This window comes from Ostrea edulis, chromosome 1 (assembly GCF_947568905.1).
Source record: "Ostrea edulis chromosome 1, xbOstEdul1.1, whole genome shotgun sequence".
Classification (NCBI taxonomy): Eukaryota; Metazoa; Mollusca; class Bivalvia; order Ostreida; family Ostreidae; genus Ostrea; species Ostrea edulis.
The window spans coordinates 32,093,861-32,111,939 of NC_079164.1; the positions used below are offsets into that span (position 1 = coordinate 32,093,861).

The 18,079-nt window shown below is 35.7% G+C and overlaps 1 protein-coding gene across 5 annotated transcripts in view; it reads right to left on the bottom strand.

Moving 5' to 3' along the window:
- Positions 1 to 3,226: 3,226 nt before the first annotated feature.
- The window catches only part of LOC125660214 (SNF-related serine/threonine-protein kinase-like), a 31,056-nt gene continuing 16,203 nt past the window's right edge, over positions 3,227 to 18,079 (bottom strand). The window contains exons 3-8 of one of the 5 annotated variants that reach the window (XM_048892050.2): positions 16,556 to 16,759; positions 15,026 to 15,205; positions 14,226 to 14,243; positions 9,220 to 9,717; positions 7,697 to 7,816; positions 3,227 to 6,582 (exon numbers count right to left, since the gene is read on the bottom strand). In XM_048892050.2, the coding sequence (XP_048748007.1) occupies positions 5,397 to 6,582; positions 7,697 to 7,816; positions 9,220 to 9,717; positions 14,226 to 14,243; positions 15,026 to 15,205; positions 16,556 to 16,759 (2,206 nt within the window). In that variant the 3' untranslated portion in view covers positions 3,227 to 5,396. Of the gene's footprint in view, positions 6,583 to 7,239; positions 7,273 to 7,696; positions 7,817 to 9,219; positions 9,718 to 14,225; positions 14,244 to 15,025; positions 15,206 to 16,555; positions 16,760 to 18,079 lie in introns of all 5 variants that reach the window. The other 4 variants (XM_048892064.2, XM_048892058.2, XM_048892071.2 and 1 more) reach the window with 4 other exon arrangements.

Consider the following 18,079-nt stretch of genomic DNA (forward strand, 5'->3'; position numbering starts at 1 on the left):
AACAACTCAATTTTATGACGAACGGGATACAATCGTCAACTTCCCAAATCTATGTAACAATATTCCATTCTCACCTGCATATAGTCTCACTATGAGGGGAAGTATAGCTCTATAATACCGGCACCTATACAGCTCATTGCTGGTGCCATCAGGGCCGACATTAACAAACTGGATGTACGGTTAACAAAACGATGTTAGGACGAGAAATTTTGAAACCCGTTGATGCTATGATGGGTGTAGGTGATAATTAGGAGACCAAATTCCCGGCTGACTATAAAGAGAAATGAGAAGTTTTCTCGCAAGTTCACCCTATTGCGAGGGGGAAATCTACATAGTGCGCATATACGACAAAAACGGACGTACGACATTCGTCTTCTTAACATTACATACGATGTTGGTGATCTTGTCTACATGATAGACGTCCACTTGGATTGGCCAGTCAAAGAAACTGCGGAAGTCCTGGATTGAGCCGTACGTTGTGGAGGACAGATTTTTTGTTTTTTTATCGGATTAGAGATCGCAAGAAAAACAAAGTGGTACGCAATGAGTGATTGTAACTATGTTCTGACAGAAAAATCCCTCTGTGTTTAAGTCGATTGAGACACACTATCTTACCATAATTTTCTCCACCAGAGACGCCGTCAGACCCTTGTCGGAAAGAATACCAGAACTGAGGAGGATTTCATAGAGCCGCTGGCTGACATACGAAAGATGGAAGCGCCAGATGATGAAACATCTTCTTGCCAAGAGCTTGCAAAGGAAACTACTAAAAGACAGCGGAATTTTAAGTTTCCTAATTCACTTTTGATTTTGACCCCATTTGTTAAAATCACCATGCAGTCCCTGTTGTATATATTTGTATGTAAGCTTATTTTTGTTTCTTTTTTGTTTTTCTTTCGAAAGGTTTGTAGTGTCAAATGTTAACCGTAGAAAATAGGGTTTTTAAATGTGGCTTGTTTTTGTTGGCTCATTTATCGTTATCCTTTCATCGCTGGGGCATTATCCGAAAATATCAGTGGGGAGTGTGGTGGTGTAGTGCAACCGAATACATAGGGGCACGAATTAACAAGATGCATGTCTAGTGTTGACCCCACCTCGCTTCATAGACCAACATGTCCTGGACCTTAGACCGAATTTCTGCAGTCTGAGGTATTTGATCAGCACAACAGTTTACTCATCAGCCAATCATATTCGGTCATTCTAATTGAAGGTACACATGTATAATATTTTTTATTAAAGGATCAGGAATTTTGATGTTCTCTAATTGGTCCAGTTCATATCAAGGGTTAGGAACAAACCATTATAATATTATGTCACATGCGTCAAACTGATGCGCGTATAATTTGTCGCAGAACGTAGAATTTTGAAAATTATTAAATTATCAGGACTTTTAATGCTCTCTGATTGGTCCAGTCTTTTCTGGTGTGTACCTCAGTGTTAACTTCGTGAATTTTATCTGGAGTTTCCCTCTTTTGAACAACCATAGATTTGTTGACATTTTTCTTGTCCAATAAAAGCACAGTTTTGAATTTCAAAATCACTAATAGTCAGCAACAGACACGGAAACAGATCAGCCCGTTATGTCAGCAACAGATCAATCCGTTATGTCAGCAACAGACGGGAACAGATCAGCCCGTTATGTCAGCAACAGAGGAACAGATCAGTCCGTTATGTCAGCAACAGATCAGCCCGTTATGTCAGCAACAGACGGGAACAGATCAGCCCGTTATGTCAGCAACAGACAGAGGAACAGATCAGCCCGTTATGTCAGCAACAGACACGGGAACAGATCAATCCGTTATGTCAGCAACAGACACGGGAACAGATCTAGTATGGTAGAACATCTCAACTGGACACTATTACTGCATCAGAACATCATTGTAGAGATGCCAGACTTACCACGCTATATAAAATCGTACACAACGAAGTGACCGTTGACAAGAGCGATGGACTTATACCATCTCAGCGAAAGACCAGGCATTGTCGTTACCATTTTGCTCTCCGGCTACCTTCGTGCAATACATAAGCTTCCTATCGCAATTTTTCATTCGTCCCGCGTACTATCAGGTGATGGAATGCGTTACCACTAGGAATTGTCACTCAAAACACCTTAAGCCTACAGAAAGCAGATGACAAATGGGGGGGGGGGGGGGGGTCTTATAGATTTTAAGCTTTTATTCTCAACTTTTTACATGCGTTTCTATGGCAGAATAATTAACCAGTTAATAACCAAACTTTTGACAAGGTGTGAGGTGTAATCGTGACTATACGGACCATGTCAGATGTTAATATACTTCGGGCCTACAGCTTCCGTCAATGAATACCGCACCTGGTCCATATACATTTAGTTAGGAGTAGACCTCACTTTCGAAATTTTTGGTATATTGTTGTTATCCTGGTCTGTCCGTCCGTTGTCACATAATTTAAGTTCCGACTATTTCTCGTTCCGGCCGGAACCTTAAAATCATAATTTGGGTTCCTATGTAATTTTCGTTCCGGTCAAGGTCTAAATCTGTGAACCGTTAACTTGTATTTTTTCATTCAACCTCGAACGATAGGTGTTACCACCTATCTGACGTCGGTGTAATATCCAAAAAATTAATCAGAAAATGAAAAGAACAGAATAAGGAAACAGTCTAAATCACTAGAGAATAGGCTGTGCTATCACTAGGCAATAGGTTTCTATCATTAGAGAATAGGCTGTGCTATCACTAGAGAATAGACTCTGCTATCACCAGAGAATAGACTCTGCTATCACTAGAGAATAGACTCTGCTATCACCAGGCAACAGGTTTCTATCATTAGAGAATACTATCACTAGAGAATAGGCTGTGCTATCACTAGAAATTAGGCTGTGCTATCACTAGAGAATAAGCTGTGCTATCACTAGAAAATAGACTCTGTTATCACTAGAGAATAGGCTGTGCTATCACTAGAGAATAGACTGTGCTATCACTAGACATTAGGCTGTGCTATCACTAGAGAATTGGCTGTGCTATCACTGGAGATTAGGCTGTGCTGTCGCTAAAGAATAGGCTGTGCTGTCACTAGGCAATAGGCTGTGCTATCACCAGGGGTAGGTAGAGTAAAAGAATTCAAAATTCACAAACGCATTTGCTATTTCAAACTGGTACTCTACCCAGCCCCCTTCCCGTCTTTATTTTTCTAAACCATCCATCAACCAGGGTCCTGGAGTTCTCACTCATTAAAAATAAAAATAAATTCCTTTGTAAGTTTTACATGTTTCTATTTCCACATCTCACAAATTCAACAAAGCACTTTTTCAACACTCAAGAGCGCTTTCACACATTTAACAGCTGCAATAAATAACAAACAAATTAACTATGTTGACAATGATATACAGTAAACTATCTATTATTCACAACAAGGCCGATACAAATTTTGCAAATATTGATATGAGAAATATTTCTAAATCTTTAGGTATAAACAAGCAATACTAAACCATTTAGATTTCTGTATTCCATCTTAGTGAAATGACTCAAATCATTTTACAATTACATAGGATTTCAGGAATTTTGACAACAATTCCACCAAACAGCTTTTTAAGTATGATACTGTATCAATGATGACATTTTTATCTGTTTTCCTAACAAAAGTGTTATAATAAGAATAAAAACATAAAGAGAACAAATTAAAACAAAAAATAAGCAAAAGACAATAAAGCCGTATGATTGTTCTATGTGCTTTATCTGTTTATGCTTGCATCTTAACACAACCCTTCTCATAGTGAAGTTCTGATTCATTTAACCATTTTGCATTTCAGTTAAAATATGTTTATTGTCATTACATATTTGTTCCAATGTACCTAAAATGAGATATGGACAACTGAATGTATATCACATGGGTGTATATTTACAATGATTGTCACTATAAATAACCCAACCCCCTCAAATAAAGTCGGTCTATCTGTGAAAAGAAAGATAACTCTACTCTCATAAAAAAAATTACCAATCACTGGACATCACAGAAATTGGTAAATGAGCTGGGAAGTTGATCAATAGTCATGGAAGCTAAAAGAAGGGAAAAAAACTTCACAGCTTTTAAAAATTTAAAGCATATATTTCAAATCAAAATATATTTATATAAAGGAAAGAAAAGAAAAAGGAATGAATATTTCTGCACACATCTCTCCACAACAGTCGGACAGGGACAGGTAAAACTTGCATTAAAATTCAATGAACGAATTATCTGTTTGTGTATATGACTACTTTCCTACATGTCTCTACTCAAGATAAACTTGTCCTATTGTACATCAAGAAGACCAGCTCCTTGATAACACTCATACCTCTCTGAAACAGCTATATTTTCTACAATATATACAGTAAATTAACAATCAACATTATTATCTTGTAAAGCAATAAGTTCACTTCACCTACACATGGAAAACAATTTCTACCTTAATATACAATGAGTATCTTTTCTGTTTTTCAAGCTTTGAATGACTTTTGAATTTCCTTCTTCTGATAAATGTTTTCATACTTCCTCATTGATTTAACTTTTAAAAAACTAAAGTTAAATACACGCTATATGACTCTACACATAAACACCAAACATGCATGTAGATATTTTTTTTTTTATCCTTTGTCATTGAAAATGTGCACAATGATAGCATCTAAGATCATTCCCTTTAAACAACCATTGACATGTATTGCCATTTGAATGATACAAAGATATAATCCACAAAACAAACCAACACAAGATATATAGGCCAATTGAAAAAAAAAAGGTAAACTTCATAAAATCTGTCAAACAACAAAAATCTTTGTTGAAGAGTAAGATACAACTTCTCAAAACTACACAAGTGAATTGGACATCAGAATTATCACTAAGTTGTTTTTTTCTTCCTCTCTCATGATTAAGGTAACATTCCAGGATCTATAGAATTTGGAAAGATTAATATGAAAGAAAACTGGAGAAAATACAACATTTTAATACACGTATACTGCTTTAAAAGGCATAATGTTATATGTGTTTTCAGAACTAGGGGAGTTAGACTTGCATTTGCAAATCCATACTTCAAAAACCCTTGTTTGGGAAATATTTTTTCTTTTTAATTCAATGTGCATGTCTGCATGGGATCGTGTCCCCTACATTACAATTATGTTAGGTTTAGAAATAAAAATAATGAAAATAATGGGCAGATAATAATGATAAAAAAATTTAAAAAGATACCCGCATCTCACATACATCAGATATTTTAATCATAGTTTTTACAAATGAGATGGTTAAATCTTCAGAATACAATCAGATTTAGTCATATCAACTTGTACATATACGAGACTTAGAAAGTTTTGACACATTTTTGTGCCAAATAAAATGTATAAAAAAAAAAAAAAAAAAAAAAAAAGATATCAATAGACTAAACCAATTCCTCATCATACAAGAGAGCAACATTTGGTCTGTATTTTGATTGGATGAAGATTTGAGTCTTGAACTTTACAGAAGCTGTTCCTGTTAATGTCCACCTTTATTTTTAGTCTATTTCCATAGACTTTCCTTTCATGATTTCCACCATAATCCGAAGAGCATAGCGAGATAACCTCTTCATAGATCTTGTTTTCTTTGTCACACACCTTATCACTGTAACCTCTATCTCTCACTTCTTCCTTATCATCAGTCTTCATGTCATTGTCTTCAACATCACTGTCATTACTCTCATCACCTTCTACAATATACTTGAGACTATTTTTACTGTTAATGCTCGACATGCTTAGATTAGATATGGCAGAAGATATGCTAGCTTCACCACTTCTTGACCTACATGAATGAGTATGTTGTTTTCCACCCCCACCCCCTGACTTTCCCTCCTTGTGACCCTTACTGCCCCCACCACCACCACCCTTTCTATCCTTATTTCCCCTCTCTTTGCCCCCTCCCCCTGCATTTGCCCTGCCCCCACCCAAGCCCCCTGTGGGAGGCCCCGATGGACCCCCATCTGTATCGCTAGAATGATCACTACTGTCTCTCCTGTGCATGAATTTTGGCTTCAGTTTGTCCTTCCGTGAGCGTTTCTCTGTGTCATCGGTATCACTCGCATCGGAGCTACTACAGCTTGTGACCTTTGATCCTGATCTCTTTTTTCTTTGTTCATACTTTCTCAATACTTCTGGAGAAGCACAGCTTGCTCTACTGAGTCTCAACTTTGGAGAGTGCAATTTATTTGGCACAAAATCATCCTCCTCTTCCACATCTGTTTCATTTTCCTCACAAATCTGATTCAGTAGTTGCGGCGAACTTGCCACAGACATCAAAGGCCTCTTCATATGCAGTGGATCAAACGATGGCAGGCTTTGCCCCGAGCCTTTCCACGTCATTCCATCGTCCAAACTCTCTACAGACTTTGCTGGTCTTAGCTCACCATGGTCCACATCCATGAACTCCTCCTCATCGTCATCATCAAACGACTCCTCCTGGATAAGACTGCACTTCCGCATACCTCTGGAGTGAGAGTCGGGGGTCGTGGAGGGTGTAGGATGTGTCCCTGGTGGGGAGACCAGAGACTGGACAATGCTTGTTTTTGGACGGCGAAGCTGCTCCTCCTTTGTATCTTTAGACTGAACACTGAAAAATACAACAAATACAGAAAATAAATGACCAGTAAGGCTTTAATATTGTGCTTGAAAAGAAAAGATGCTAATGAGTAACAACAGCAAATTATCAATTATATGCAAATAAATGTCTCTGACATATACATGTAGCTTTAACAAAGTAAATTTTATTAATTTCAACTATTGTCGTTTTTCATTAAATTTATCTATTACCTGATCAATTAATGTATACAGAAAGTGTTTTTTAAACAACTGATGCAAAACATTAATTTCCTGAAGCATGCAATTCCCCCCCAAAAATATTCATTAACTGTTTTAGTTATAATTCAAGCATTCTGTTAGTACATTGTACTTTACATTTTGAGCCAAGTAGAATCAAAGAACAAGTAAATGCAAGTACTGCAAAACAACTTTCAATCCTATCAACAGCTGGTGTGAAGCCCAATTGCAACAATTTTGTAAACAATCCACCATTTTTTTTTTTTTGTAGTAATTGACTGGTTTATGAGGACAGGAGTTTGGAAGGTAAATGATGGCTGCAGACATATCTACTGAATTTGTTGGACATGAATAAAAGTTGTTTTACAATGTTGCATCTGCTGTGATTGCAATGCAATAGCTTTCAAAGGAAAATTTGAACTGAAAAAAACATGGTTTAACATCAACATACTGAGTTTTATTGGACATAAATAATCTTCTATATCTGCAAAAGGTAATGTAGAAAAGAATCATATTTTTGTTGGAAACAAAAGGGGGAGGATAATAACCACATCATAGTGTAAAAGTTCCCGAACAAGGCCTCACTCACTCAAAACTTAGAGAGATATGGATGTACACGTATTAATATTGAACATCTGATACACACAGATCATACTCTTTCAGTAAAGTCAGTATTATTACATACTATATTAAAAGTTACATGTATATATGTTCTACAAATTAATCTCTACATCAAAAGTACATAAATACACTGGATTAAACAGACATATTTTTTGTTTTAAATGATGCTGGTTACTCAGTACGGCAAGACATGATACAGGGTAATGGTCTTCAAATCTAGAGACGAAACATCACAGACTGAATATAGGTAAATGCTTCGTCAACATGCGACAAAAGATTGCGTTTACCAATCAGCTTTCGTCTTAGAATTTTTTGTCTTTCTTTGCTTTGTTTTGCCTTGTCTGACATTTGGGTCGGGTGCGTCAGTATCGAAGATATTTATGGTTGGTACCACTCTTGGTTTGGCACTTGAGGAAAAAAAATCAATGTAGAAATGAAACTCATCATCAGTTCCAAACTTTTCCATTCAACATGCCTGACACAAGATGACAATTTGTCAAAACACAAACAGCATCCCAGACATTCATTAACTGAGCATTCAACAATTTCCAAAAACCTCTTTAAACCATTGCTTTTAAATGTGTTTTTACAGATGCAATATTGTAATTGTTTATTGCGGTAACAAATCTTCAGAATGTATTTTCATGTCTAGTCCATGCCAATTTCAAGTAATGCAATGACACGGTAACATTGTTATTCCTTTAAAATCAACATTCCATGGTACCACACAAGCATTTTCTGTTACGGCAAATCACCTTCATATATCATGCTTAAGTTTCATAAAGCAGGCATTTCTTGCTAAAATTTCATTGATAAGGATTTTACATGCAATACGCCAGTTTCGAGATACGAACTCTTCTGTGTAGGAGGTGCATTTAGTGGAACTTTGAATGACTAAGTGGGACAGAGTGGACCTACAGTCAGCGAGGAAGATGATGAAATGTATTAAAAGCGGCTTCTCTTTTAATATGTAAATGTGGGAAATACAAAATACTATCGAAAGAAATGTTTTACTAACGTGGAAACATAAAAACAATGTCATATTTGCAAGTAATGTCTTAGATATGGTACTTATGACCAACGAAATAACGTGATATGATAAGAATTCTATGTATTTAATTACTCCCGAAATACTTATAACTTACTTAGTTTGTGTATCAGTCAAATTCGGGTAATCTAACAGTGCATGAGAAACTTACTGTGTACATTCACTTACGCAGTGATGAATATTAGTCCCACTCCCACGTGTAAACAAATTGTTTCGCGCCTCACTATATACGAGAGTTCTCCAAAGGAAAATAACTCGGGTGTATCTCGAAACCGGCGTATTCAATACAGCTTTTCCCCTTTAAAATGATGCATATGCCCAATTGTCTATGGATAATCATTCAATATTTATCAGTAAAGCCTCCTTACCAGGCACTACTCAGTAAAACTGGAAACTTTAAAAGACTGCATGCATGTTATATAATACATTATAATATTGCCATTTTGTTAAAAATATATGTGATCTTTAATATGATTTCAAGAGAAAAACTTACAAAATATTAGATGATAGAAGATGAATTCTATTAATTTGCATGTTTAAATTAATGCAGATTTTCAATAATTTGAAGTATTAATCAACTTCCCATCATGCTGCAGTCCTATTTAGTTAATAAAGCTATTCATCACATGCCATGTGTGAAAAGTCCATTGAAAGGAGTGACTAATAAAATAAGAGAACTCAGTTGAAGTATGAAAAAGGGAACATTCTAGATGATGAAACTAAGCAAACAGCAGGCAAAGAATGGTAATAAAAGATAATTACAGTTTCTCCTTGGAAGATTTGAGGGGTCTGAATAATCCTGTAAACCTATCTGGAGTGGTTGGTTTGCCAGACAGTTGAGCAACCTTTCTCTCAAAGAAGGACTTGAGGACTTGAATTTTTGAAATGGGGGCAAATCCCTTTTTCTTGCCATTACTCTGGCTAATTTTATCTAGGTCAGTTGAACTCCGAGAACCTGTCAGTACTGTGTCTGGGATAGTTCCTAAGGATGGCAAGAACCGGCGAATTCCAGTTTGTGGACTCATACTACCGGATCTCTGGGCATCAAGCTGGAGACCTGCATTTGATTCTGTGCCAGTTAGACTTCCAGATCTGTCTGTCTTAATATTTGATCTCAAGGCCCTACGATCTAGAGTCATACTGGTGGTCAAACTTTTCATAAAGTCATGCCTGGATTCAATTGGAGGAGGGCTAACCGGAATATCAAGTGCAGTTTGATTAAACAAGGGGGCGGTTCTGGTCTTCTTCACCTCAGTATTGCTTGAAAAGAAACAAACTTAAAATTCAAAACAAACAAAATAGTGAAGTACAAACCCATGAAAACTGATATATCATTGATCCTCTTGAAATATCATTCTACATGTAATACTTAAAATGTAGTGAAACACAAGGATCTATGTTTACTGAATAAACTCAAATTGTTTCATTAACAAAATCAAAATACAGAGAAATTAACTCAAAAAATATAAACCAAAGGTTAATGACAAAGTACAGTTTATCAAGCGACAAGCCTCCAAAGAATTGATTATCAATACAGAACTGCAGGGAGGCTCTTTTCTGTACAAAATTCAAATCTGAGAGTCAACCAAGCCAAAAGCCACAGTAACTGTGATTCAAATGTCAATTGAAAATGTTGGTGATGGCACTAGCAATCTGTGCGCTGAAGCCTTGTTTGTGTGATTATAAGGAGAATAAATATCACCTGTACCACTGAATTTCTACTTGAAGAGGCCATTTACAGTAAAAACCCTTAGAACTTGGAAAAGTAGATCACCCATCTGCTTCATTTGAAATGGAACTGATAATTCTGCTAATAAATCAATGTGCAGTCCTTTTTAGTAAGAAAGTCTTTTAACAGTTTTAAGTGAGTGAGTTGTATTAGCCATATTGTTACCACTATTTAGAGTGGACCATGCTCTTTGCCAAGACATGATGATGGTATGTTACTGAATGATGCACTGAAAAAAAGAGACATTACATCTATATACTTTCAATTCTTATCTCACTCATCTCAAAAGAATATCTAAAATCAGCTTCTTTTAAAATTTTACTATCACTGCTTTGAAACCACACACAAGTATTTCATGCTAAATAAGACAACAGATTAAAACAGACCTATCTCTCTCTCTCTCTCTCTCTCTCTCTCTATAAGACAACAGATTAAAACAGACCTCTCTTTCTCTCTCTCTCCTCTCTCTCTCATTCTGAATTTAAGTGTCCCAAAGTATAATAAACAAATTAGCACATCTTCAGATTTCTACTAGTTTTCATTAGCACTAAAATGCTGATCTGATCCGCATCGGAAGATGTGCTCTTAAATACATATATGTAGTGTGATAAATCTTTCAACATGTTCAATACATAAAGTCTCGACTACTTCAACCAATCTCAGGGACATGCAGTTTACATCATATTTTTCATGCACAAAATGATACATTGTACTTCTTTGAATGCCATACAATTCATTCAATTGACAGTCTCTGCTGACAATGCTCTGATGAAATTTAACAACAATTGTGGGACTTGGGAAACAGATGTTTGTGCTTAGAAATTCTCTGAGCAACACATTTTTACTGAGTGTTCCCGAGAACCAGTTTCCATACATTTAGAGTTGTTAACAAACACAATAATTTACACGTCCAAGAGGAAGTATCCCTCAGCATGTTATTATATTAATGTACATGTATTTTTTCCAAAAATCTGAGTAAGCCTCCTCCAACAAAATTTATTTAACTTTTCCTCATCTTTCAAGGATACCAACATATTAAAACACAATTCTAGTTTTCAATCCCACAAGCTTTTTCAGAAAACTAATTATCTAAAAGTCAATACACATTTTCTCCACTTGAAATGCTCAAGTTAAATCTACTATCAGTCTATTAAAAGGTTTGTAAATTAATAATTGACAAAACTAAAAGCATCAACAAACTGTATACATATATATAGCATACTATTATTTTCATTATCCAATTTTGTTCCACTATAGTGATCACAAAAGATCCAATCAATCTACCCAAAGAGCTTGACTGTGATACAACTAGAAAATTTCCATAGAAATTGGCCAACTCCAATCAATAGCTTTAGGTATGGGCAGGAAATGAAGAAAACCCTTGGTAAATACAACTGAACTCCACCAGTCAGACAATTCATGCCATCTATTATTATTACACTGAGTCAGCATCTTTGAAAATCAATTTCTTTGAAAAGGAGTCGCCAAATGAAAGAGATAAAAATCATTATGGATATTTAGAGAATTGTAAAACTAGGATTTTAAAGGAACGGGCAGCTTACTCCTGAACTCTTAATTAATTCAGTAAGACAATGAGTGTGACATTTTTGCATAAAAAAAAGAAAAGAAAACAAGAACAAAATTTGGCTGTCCAATATATTAAGGAATGCAGTAGTAATTCAAGAAAGGACAATCATTCAAATAAACCAGTCTTGGTTTAAAAAAAGAGTGTGTGTGTGTGTGTGTGTGTGTGGGGGGGGGGGGGGGGGGTGGGGGTGGGGGTGGGGGGGGGGGGCTCTGACATTCTTCTTTCACCATTTTTTCATTTATGAAAGAGCATTGATAAAATTATTACTTTTCAAAATACACTTGGCCTGATCACAATGGGGAATATGTTCAACAAGTTTGACTATCTTTGCCTTTTTAGTACTGTTTTTTCTTCATGATTAGCAAAGAGAGTATGACCTTGACCTTTGACCTTGAAAAATTACAAGCATCTTCCTCTCACCATGGGGAACAATGTATACATTGTTATCTAGCCTTATTTGTACTCTTTTTGTCTTTCCCACAAGGGCTGATAGATGAACAGGCAGACATACAGAAACACTGTACCATACCATAATATGTGCATCAAGTTTAAGTTTCCTTGACTCATTACAACTATTTCTATCTTGTTTTGAGCCTACAAATTTACCTATGCGAATTCGACCTTCACCTTGAAAAACAATAGGCTTCTTTTTCTAATCATTGGGAACATGTGTATCAAAGTGAAGATTCTAGCTTTATAAGGTAGTTTTTTATCTGACCCACAAGATGCTGACAAACAGACAGATGCACTGTGCAATACTATAATACAACCTGTCAATGACAAGGATATAAAAAGAAAAAAAATGCAGCCTTTATTATTATGAAATGATTTAACACGGATAAATGTGAGTATAATATGCAGGAAATTGCAGCATGTTCAAATGAATACATTCAAACACACCATTCCATACATACGAGGGGTGGGGGAGAATTTTCTCAAAATTAGACATCATGAACCCCCATCTCGTCTTTCATTTCAAAAATGGTATTGAAGCTTCTTCTATGTACATGAACTTTCTCCTCCTCGACCGTAAGTAAAGTGTTGGCTTTCTTGTGTTTTCTGTAAGTAATTCTGCATTCTTATTTCAACTTTCAATACTTCATATCTGCAGGTAAGATAACCATGGACCACATCAATAACAAGAATTTGCATTTCACTTATGTAAAACTTCAAAGTAAGCCCATTAAGCCCCTGCTCCCTGGTATCATGGTCTTAACTGTACTATCACCTTGTACCTTTAAGATTTTAGAGAACAAATTTGTAAATTCCTTGGTCAAAACTTAAAAATTGTATTGTAGCCCCACCCTGGCCATAAGAATCATGGTATTTACAAACCTGAATCTAAACTAAGTGAGAGTGCATGCAGATTAATATGATAAATCATATCCTTGTAATTCTGGAGAAGATTTTCAAAAAATTTCCAAGAGATTTCATTTTGGTGTAAATTTTCAACCCCCAGTTATATTCCTGCTTTGGTCCTAGGCGTCATGTTGTGAACAATTTGAATCTACACCTCATGAGGATACATCATACATGTATAGCCATTTGACAGTTTACTTTTGTGGTAACTTCAAAAGAAATCAGACACATTTTAATTTTCATTGAGGTTCCCTGCCTATTATTCCCTCTATTCCAATGCTGACCTTCGAATTTCTATAGTTTCCTTACTGATCCGGCCCTAGGGACCATGGTTTATAAAACTTGAATATTCATTATAGATGGAAGTACTCTTCTCAATATTGTTACTCTGGTTCAGCGATTCTTCAGACAGAACACATCACCCTATTTTCACATTTTTCTGGGATACTTTGTGACAAGTTTGGTTGAAATAGCCCCTACAGTTCATGAGAAGAAGTAGAAATTTTACAATAATGATGACAATTTTTATCCAAAAAGCTAACACAAGTTAAAGAAGCCAAAGACATGTTTGTGAAACACTATACCCCTTCACCATGACATAGTCCTATGGTGGCAAATCTGACCCTTGACCCTGACACATTATTTTCAAATTAACCTGGAATAACATTACGACCTTGAAAGTTCTATTCATCAAATAAAGTTGTTAACTTATATAGTTCAAAAGTTATGGTCATCATTAAACTTGTTTTAAAATAGACAAACCAAAAGCAACCCAATAACCCTCTCCTATAATCTTGGTGTCATAAAAATTCAATGAAATTTTTTTTACAGCAGAGACGGCATTTATAAAAAGCATGGTCCGTAGCCCAGGCCAACTGTTCTAAATAAAAAGTAGCTGAAAACAAAATTCTTAGTTAAATAGCATCGGCAAGCCAATCCACAGATTACAAGTATATATGCTGGAGTACAGAGTGTATATACACAGAATTGAAATAGAAAGCACTGAATAGAAATAGCAAGAAGAATTTTTTTTATCTTTGATAGCATGGCATTAGTCGAAATATTAATTCACGGAATTGTATACTTCCTTACCTAAATGGGGCTGTGACACTGATAAAACAAGGAAATACTTAAAATTCAGTTATTCTAAAAATCATACTGGAATTGTACAAAATGTTTTCATGAACTTTATAGTGTAAATATGACTTTTCAATCAGATCACTGAACTGTTTTATAACCTATAAATACAGATTGGAAGATTTCCATATGCAATTACGATATTAATGCAATGAGCTTCGCTAATGTGGTTCTTCCATTGAAGCTTAAATCATGACTCCATTCTTATGCTAAATACATGTAGATCTCGTCTTTTAGTCTTAATTCCAAACTAGTTTTATATGACTATGACAGACAGTTGTAGGATTCTGAATCTGACGAGCAGAATTATTAATGTTATAAATAGATTAAATCTGAACACTGATTCCTAGTTGTAGGATCCCGAATCTGCAGAATTATTAATGTTGTAAAATCTGAACACTGATTCCTGGAGAATTAGGCTATCTGTAACCATTTGCATTTAAATGCAAAACAGAATTTTTTCCCTCTCATTTTTTGAATGTACAGCTTTAAAAATAATTCTCCTGAAGAACACATTCAGTGACCTCCAGTCACTATAAATCAATTATTGTGAAAGGAAACACTCATTCAAGCTTTGCTTCTTTTTTTAAATTCTTTTTTCTTTTTTTTTAATCGCACAAATTTTTCTCATCATCATGAATTGTGAAGTGTTTAAAATTGTTGGTACTTGTATCTACATTTAGCAATAATTTTTTCCTAGTTTGGATAGTACAAAATCCAAATATCATAGATAGTACAAAATCCAAATATCATACCGAGGAGAAAGGGAAAGCTCCAGGGTGGGCTTCATGCTATGTGCGGGACTGTGGTCAGGTGGCGCTGAATGCTTGCGGATCTGAGCCAGGGCCATCTCCTGGTGGTACCGCTTTAGTTTACGCTCAGCCAACAGGTAGTAGGTGGCTGTGATGTGATCATATAAGTCTTTGTCCAAAGATCTACAATATTAAGCATTTCAGCATGTATTTGTTTTAGCTTTCTTTAAATAATGCCTTTACACACCTAATTTTTTTTTATCATGCTGTGTATTTGTGTATAAGATGCCGTCAAACTACCTCAGCTTCACAAGTTTATGGCGAGTCCAGTTTATTTCTATTCACAGATAATCACGACTAGACATGTGTCTATATCTTTTCACACTCCTACATGATGTGAAATTGACACTCTGCGTCAATATCACATATAAATTTACATTCAGAGTGTAATCTGCTCAAATTCTAATGAAATCCATTGCTTGTCATTTGCAACAATGAAGTGTGTCTTCAATCTATTTATATCTAGTTTTTAATCTGGTCTGTCTTCACGTAAATATACATATTCCAGAAACACCGCGACCTATTTCGCAGCATTGTTGAAATAGTTGATAAATATGCTTTCTAATTTATTTTTCACATTTTATTTGAATATAGAAAAATAAATAAAGCTTACCTATATCATATAATGATTTATTTTATGAATTTAGAGTTTGTATATCTTGGACTACATGTATTTCCCTTTACCATTGTTCAAATATGGAAATCATTACCAAATATGGAGACACGTCAAGGTCAGGTGATTTCAGCTGTTACATTAAATCAACTTACAGGTCAATAATATCTGTAGTTTACGTACTCGAAAATATTTATATATATAAAAAACAAACAAAAAAACAACACATACACACACACAGAAAAATATTAACTTTCTTTGGTTTGTTAAATAGGAAAGAAGGTCACAAACATTGCAAAAAATAATTTGCATAAGACACTAACGCTGATTATGCATTTTTTTCTATGTTTGCAAGCTTTATATCTTGTTTAACAAATCAAAGAAAGCATTTTATTATTCAAGTAGCTGATGTATCATGGTGGTCATTTGTAGACATTTTTCTTGATTGATTGATTGTATATTGTTTAACGTCCCGGTCGAGAATATTTCATCCTTATGGAGACGTCACCATTGCCGGTGAAGGGCTGCAAAATTTAGGCCTATGCTCGGCGCTTACGGGCTTTGAACAGGGAGGGATCTTTATCGTGCCACACCTGCTGTGACAAGGGTCTCAGTTTTTGCGGTCTCATCCGAAGGACCGCCCCATTTAGTCACCTCTTACGACAAGCAAGGGGTACTGAGGACCTATTCTAACCCGGATCCCCACAGGAGACATTTTTCTTGAAGAAATTTCACAGTGTTTCCCTTGCGCTACGTACCGTAATCAATTTAAGATTTTTTAAACACATCACATTCACAGCTATCATTCTTTCAAACTTCTGTCTTCAATTAAAACATACAACTTGATTATCTCCTCTTACATCAGAATTTCATCCTTGGTGGCTATGTTGCCTTCCACCATTTTTTCTATGAGGTAATTGTGGTCCTCCTCTGACAGATGCTCCCTTGAGATAAGGGGGACTGTGGGGGCCATGTAATCCCCAGTACACAACCACTGATGCCTAAGAATGTCCTCCAGTTTGGCACGATGGACAGGCTCTCTCTGTAGCATATTGGTAATCAGACTGCAAAACATAATGGATCTAAAACTTTTAACATTTGCCACCTAACTGAAAATTGTGTCACATACAATGTCTGAAGCCAAACACAAGTATGCATAAGTACATCACTGCAAAGTCACACAAATGACATTTATAGTTACTTGGGGATGGACCTGTTCCAAAAGATTAACTTGGAAGCAATACCAGGGGCATAGTTTAGTTTTCCCTGACCTTGTGAGCTAAAATCTTTCTTTAAATAAGTTTTTAATCTCCTGTATTGGGAATTAATTTCATAGGTTGTGATTTTTATGTTTATTCTCTCTTCTGACAAAATCGCGGTTTGATGAATTCACAGAATTTGTGTAAAATAAAAGTTACCTCCCTTTACCTGTATTATTGCATCATAAAGAACAACAACTTGGTGTTAAAGTAGTCCATCGCACAATTGTTTTCCAGAATCGGTATATTACATGCATAGCTTTGACTTTCAAAGCTGAGAATTTTATTCCAGATGAAACCCAAGTAAGTGACGGGGCTTATTTTTAGAGGTATGGTGCCCTGCGGCATGCAAAGGCAGCAGTGCAACCCGCTCATTCCCATACACAACACACTATACATAGAAAGTACTGGTTGCAGCAAAAACAACAGAATAATAAACCAAGCCTAATTTGTAATTGAATCAGTTTTGCAGATTCCATATGGAGTGAGAGATTTAATGAAATAAAATTCAGAAATTTATATTATCCATTGATTACTGATCATTTTGAATGTATTGATATAATTTTATAGAACTGCTAATTCCTCTTGTCACACACAGGGTACTTGAGCAATCTCCACACTGGGTATCTCTCTGGTGGATTAATGAGAGGGATTTCCGATATCGAGACAGATGGCTGATGATCAATGACATTTTCTCTTTCCTCCGAATCCCAGTTATCAATGATGAACACAAAAGTGCCTTCCTCATCGCTAATCTCTCCTTCTCACGTAACTCTAATGCTACTCTGTTTGTCATTATTGAGTGGTTATACATGTATATACTTTTCCCATTATTTTCACACGTAAAATTCATTTATTTTACATGCAAAGTTAGATTCACCAGTAGGTTGCCCCCCCCTACCCCCCCCCCCCCCACCCCCCTCTTTATGGCAGTAGTAAAAGGTGCACATGTTAGTGAAAATGTAATGTTGAACCAATGAAATGAATACATGTACTTTTGCAAGTCTTTCATCATCTGTTAATTTGATTAGCTGACCAATTTTCCAAATCAGCACATACAGAAAATGCATTGTTAATTATCGTAAAAACACACAACCACTTCACAGTCGTGCTTGGGTGGCAATG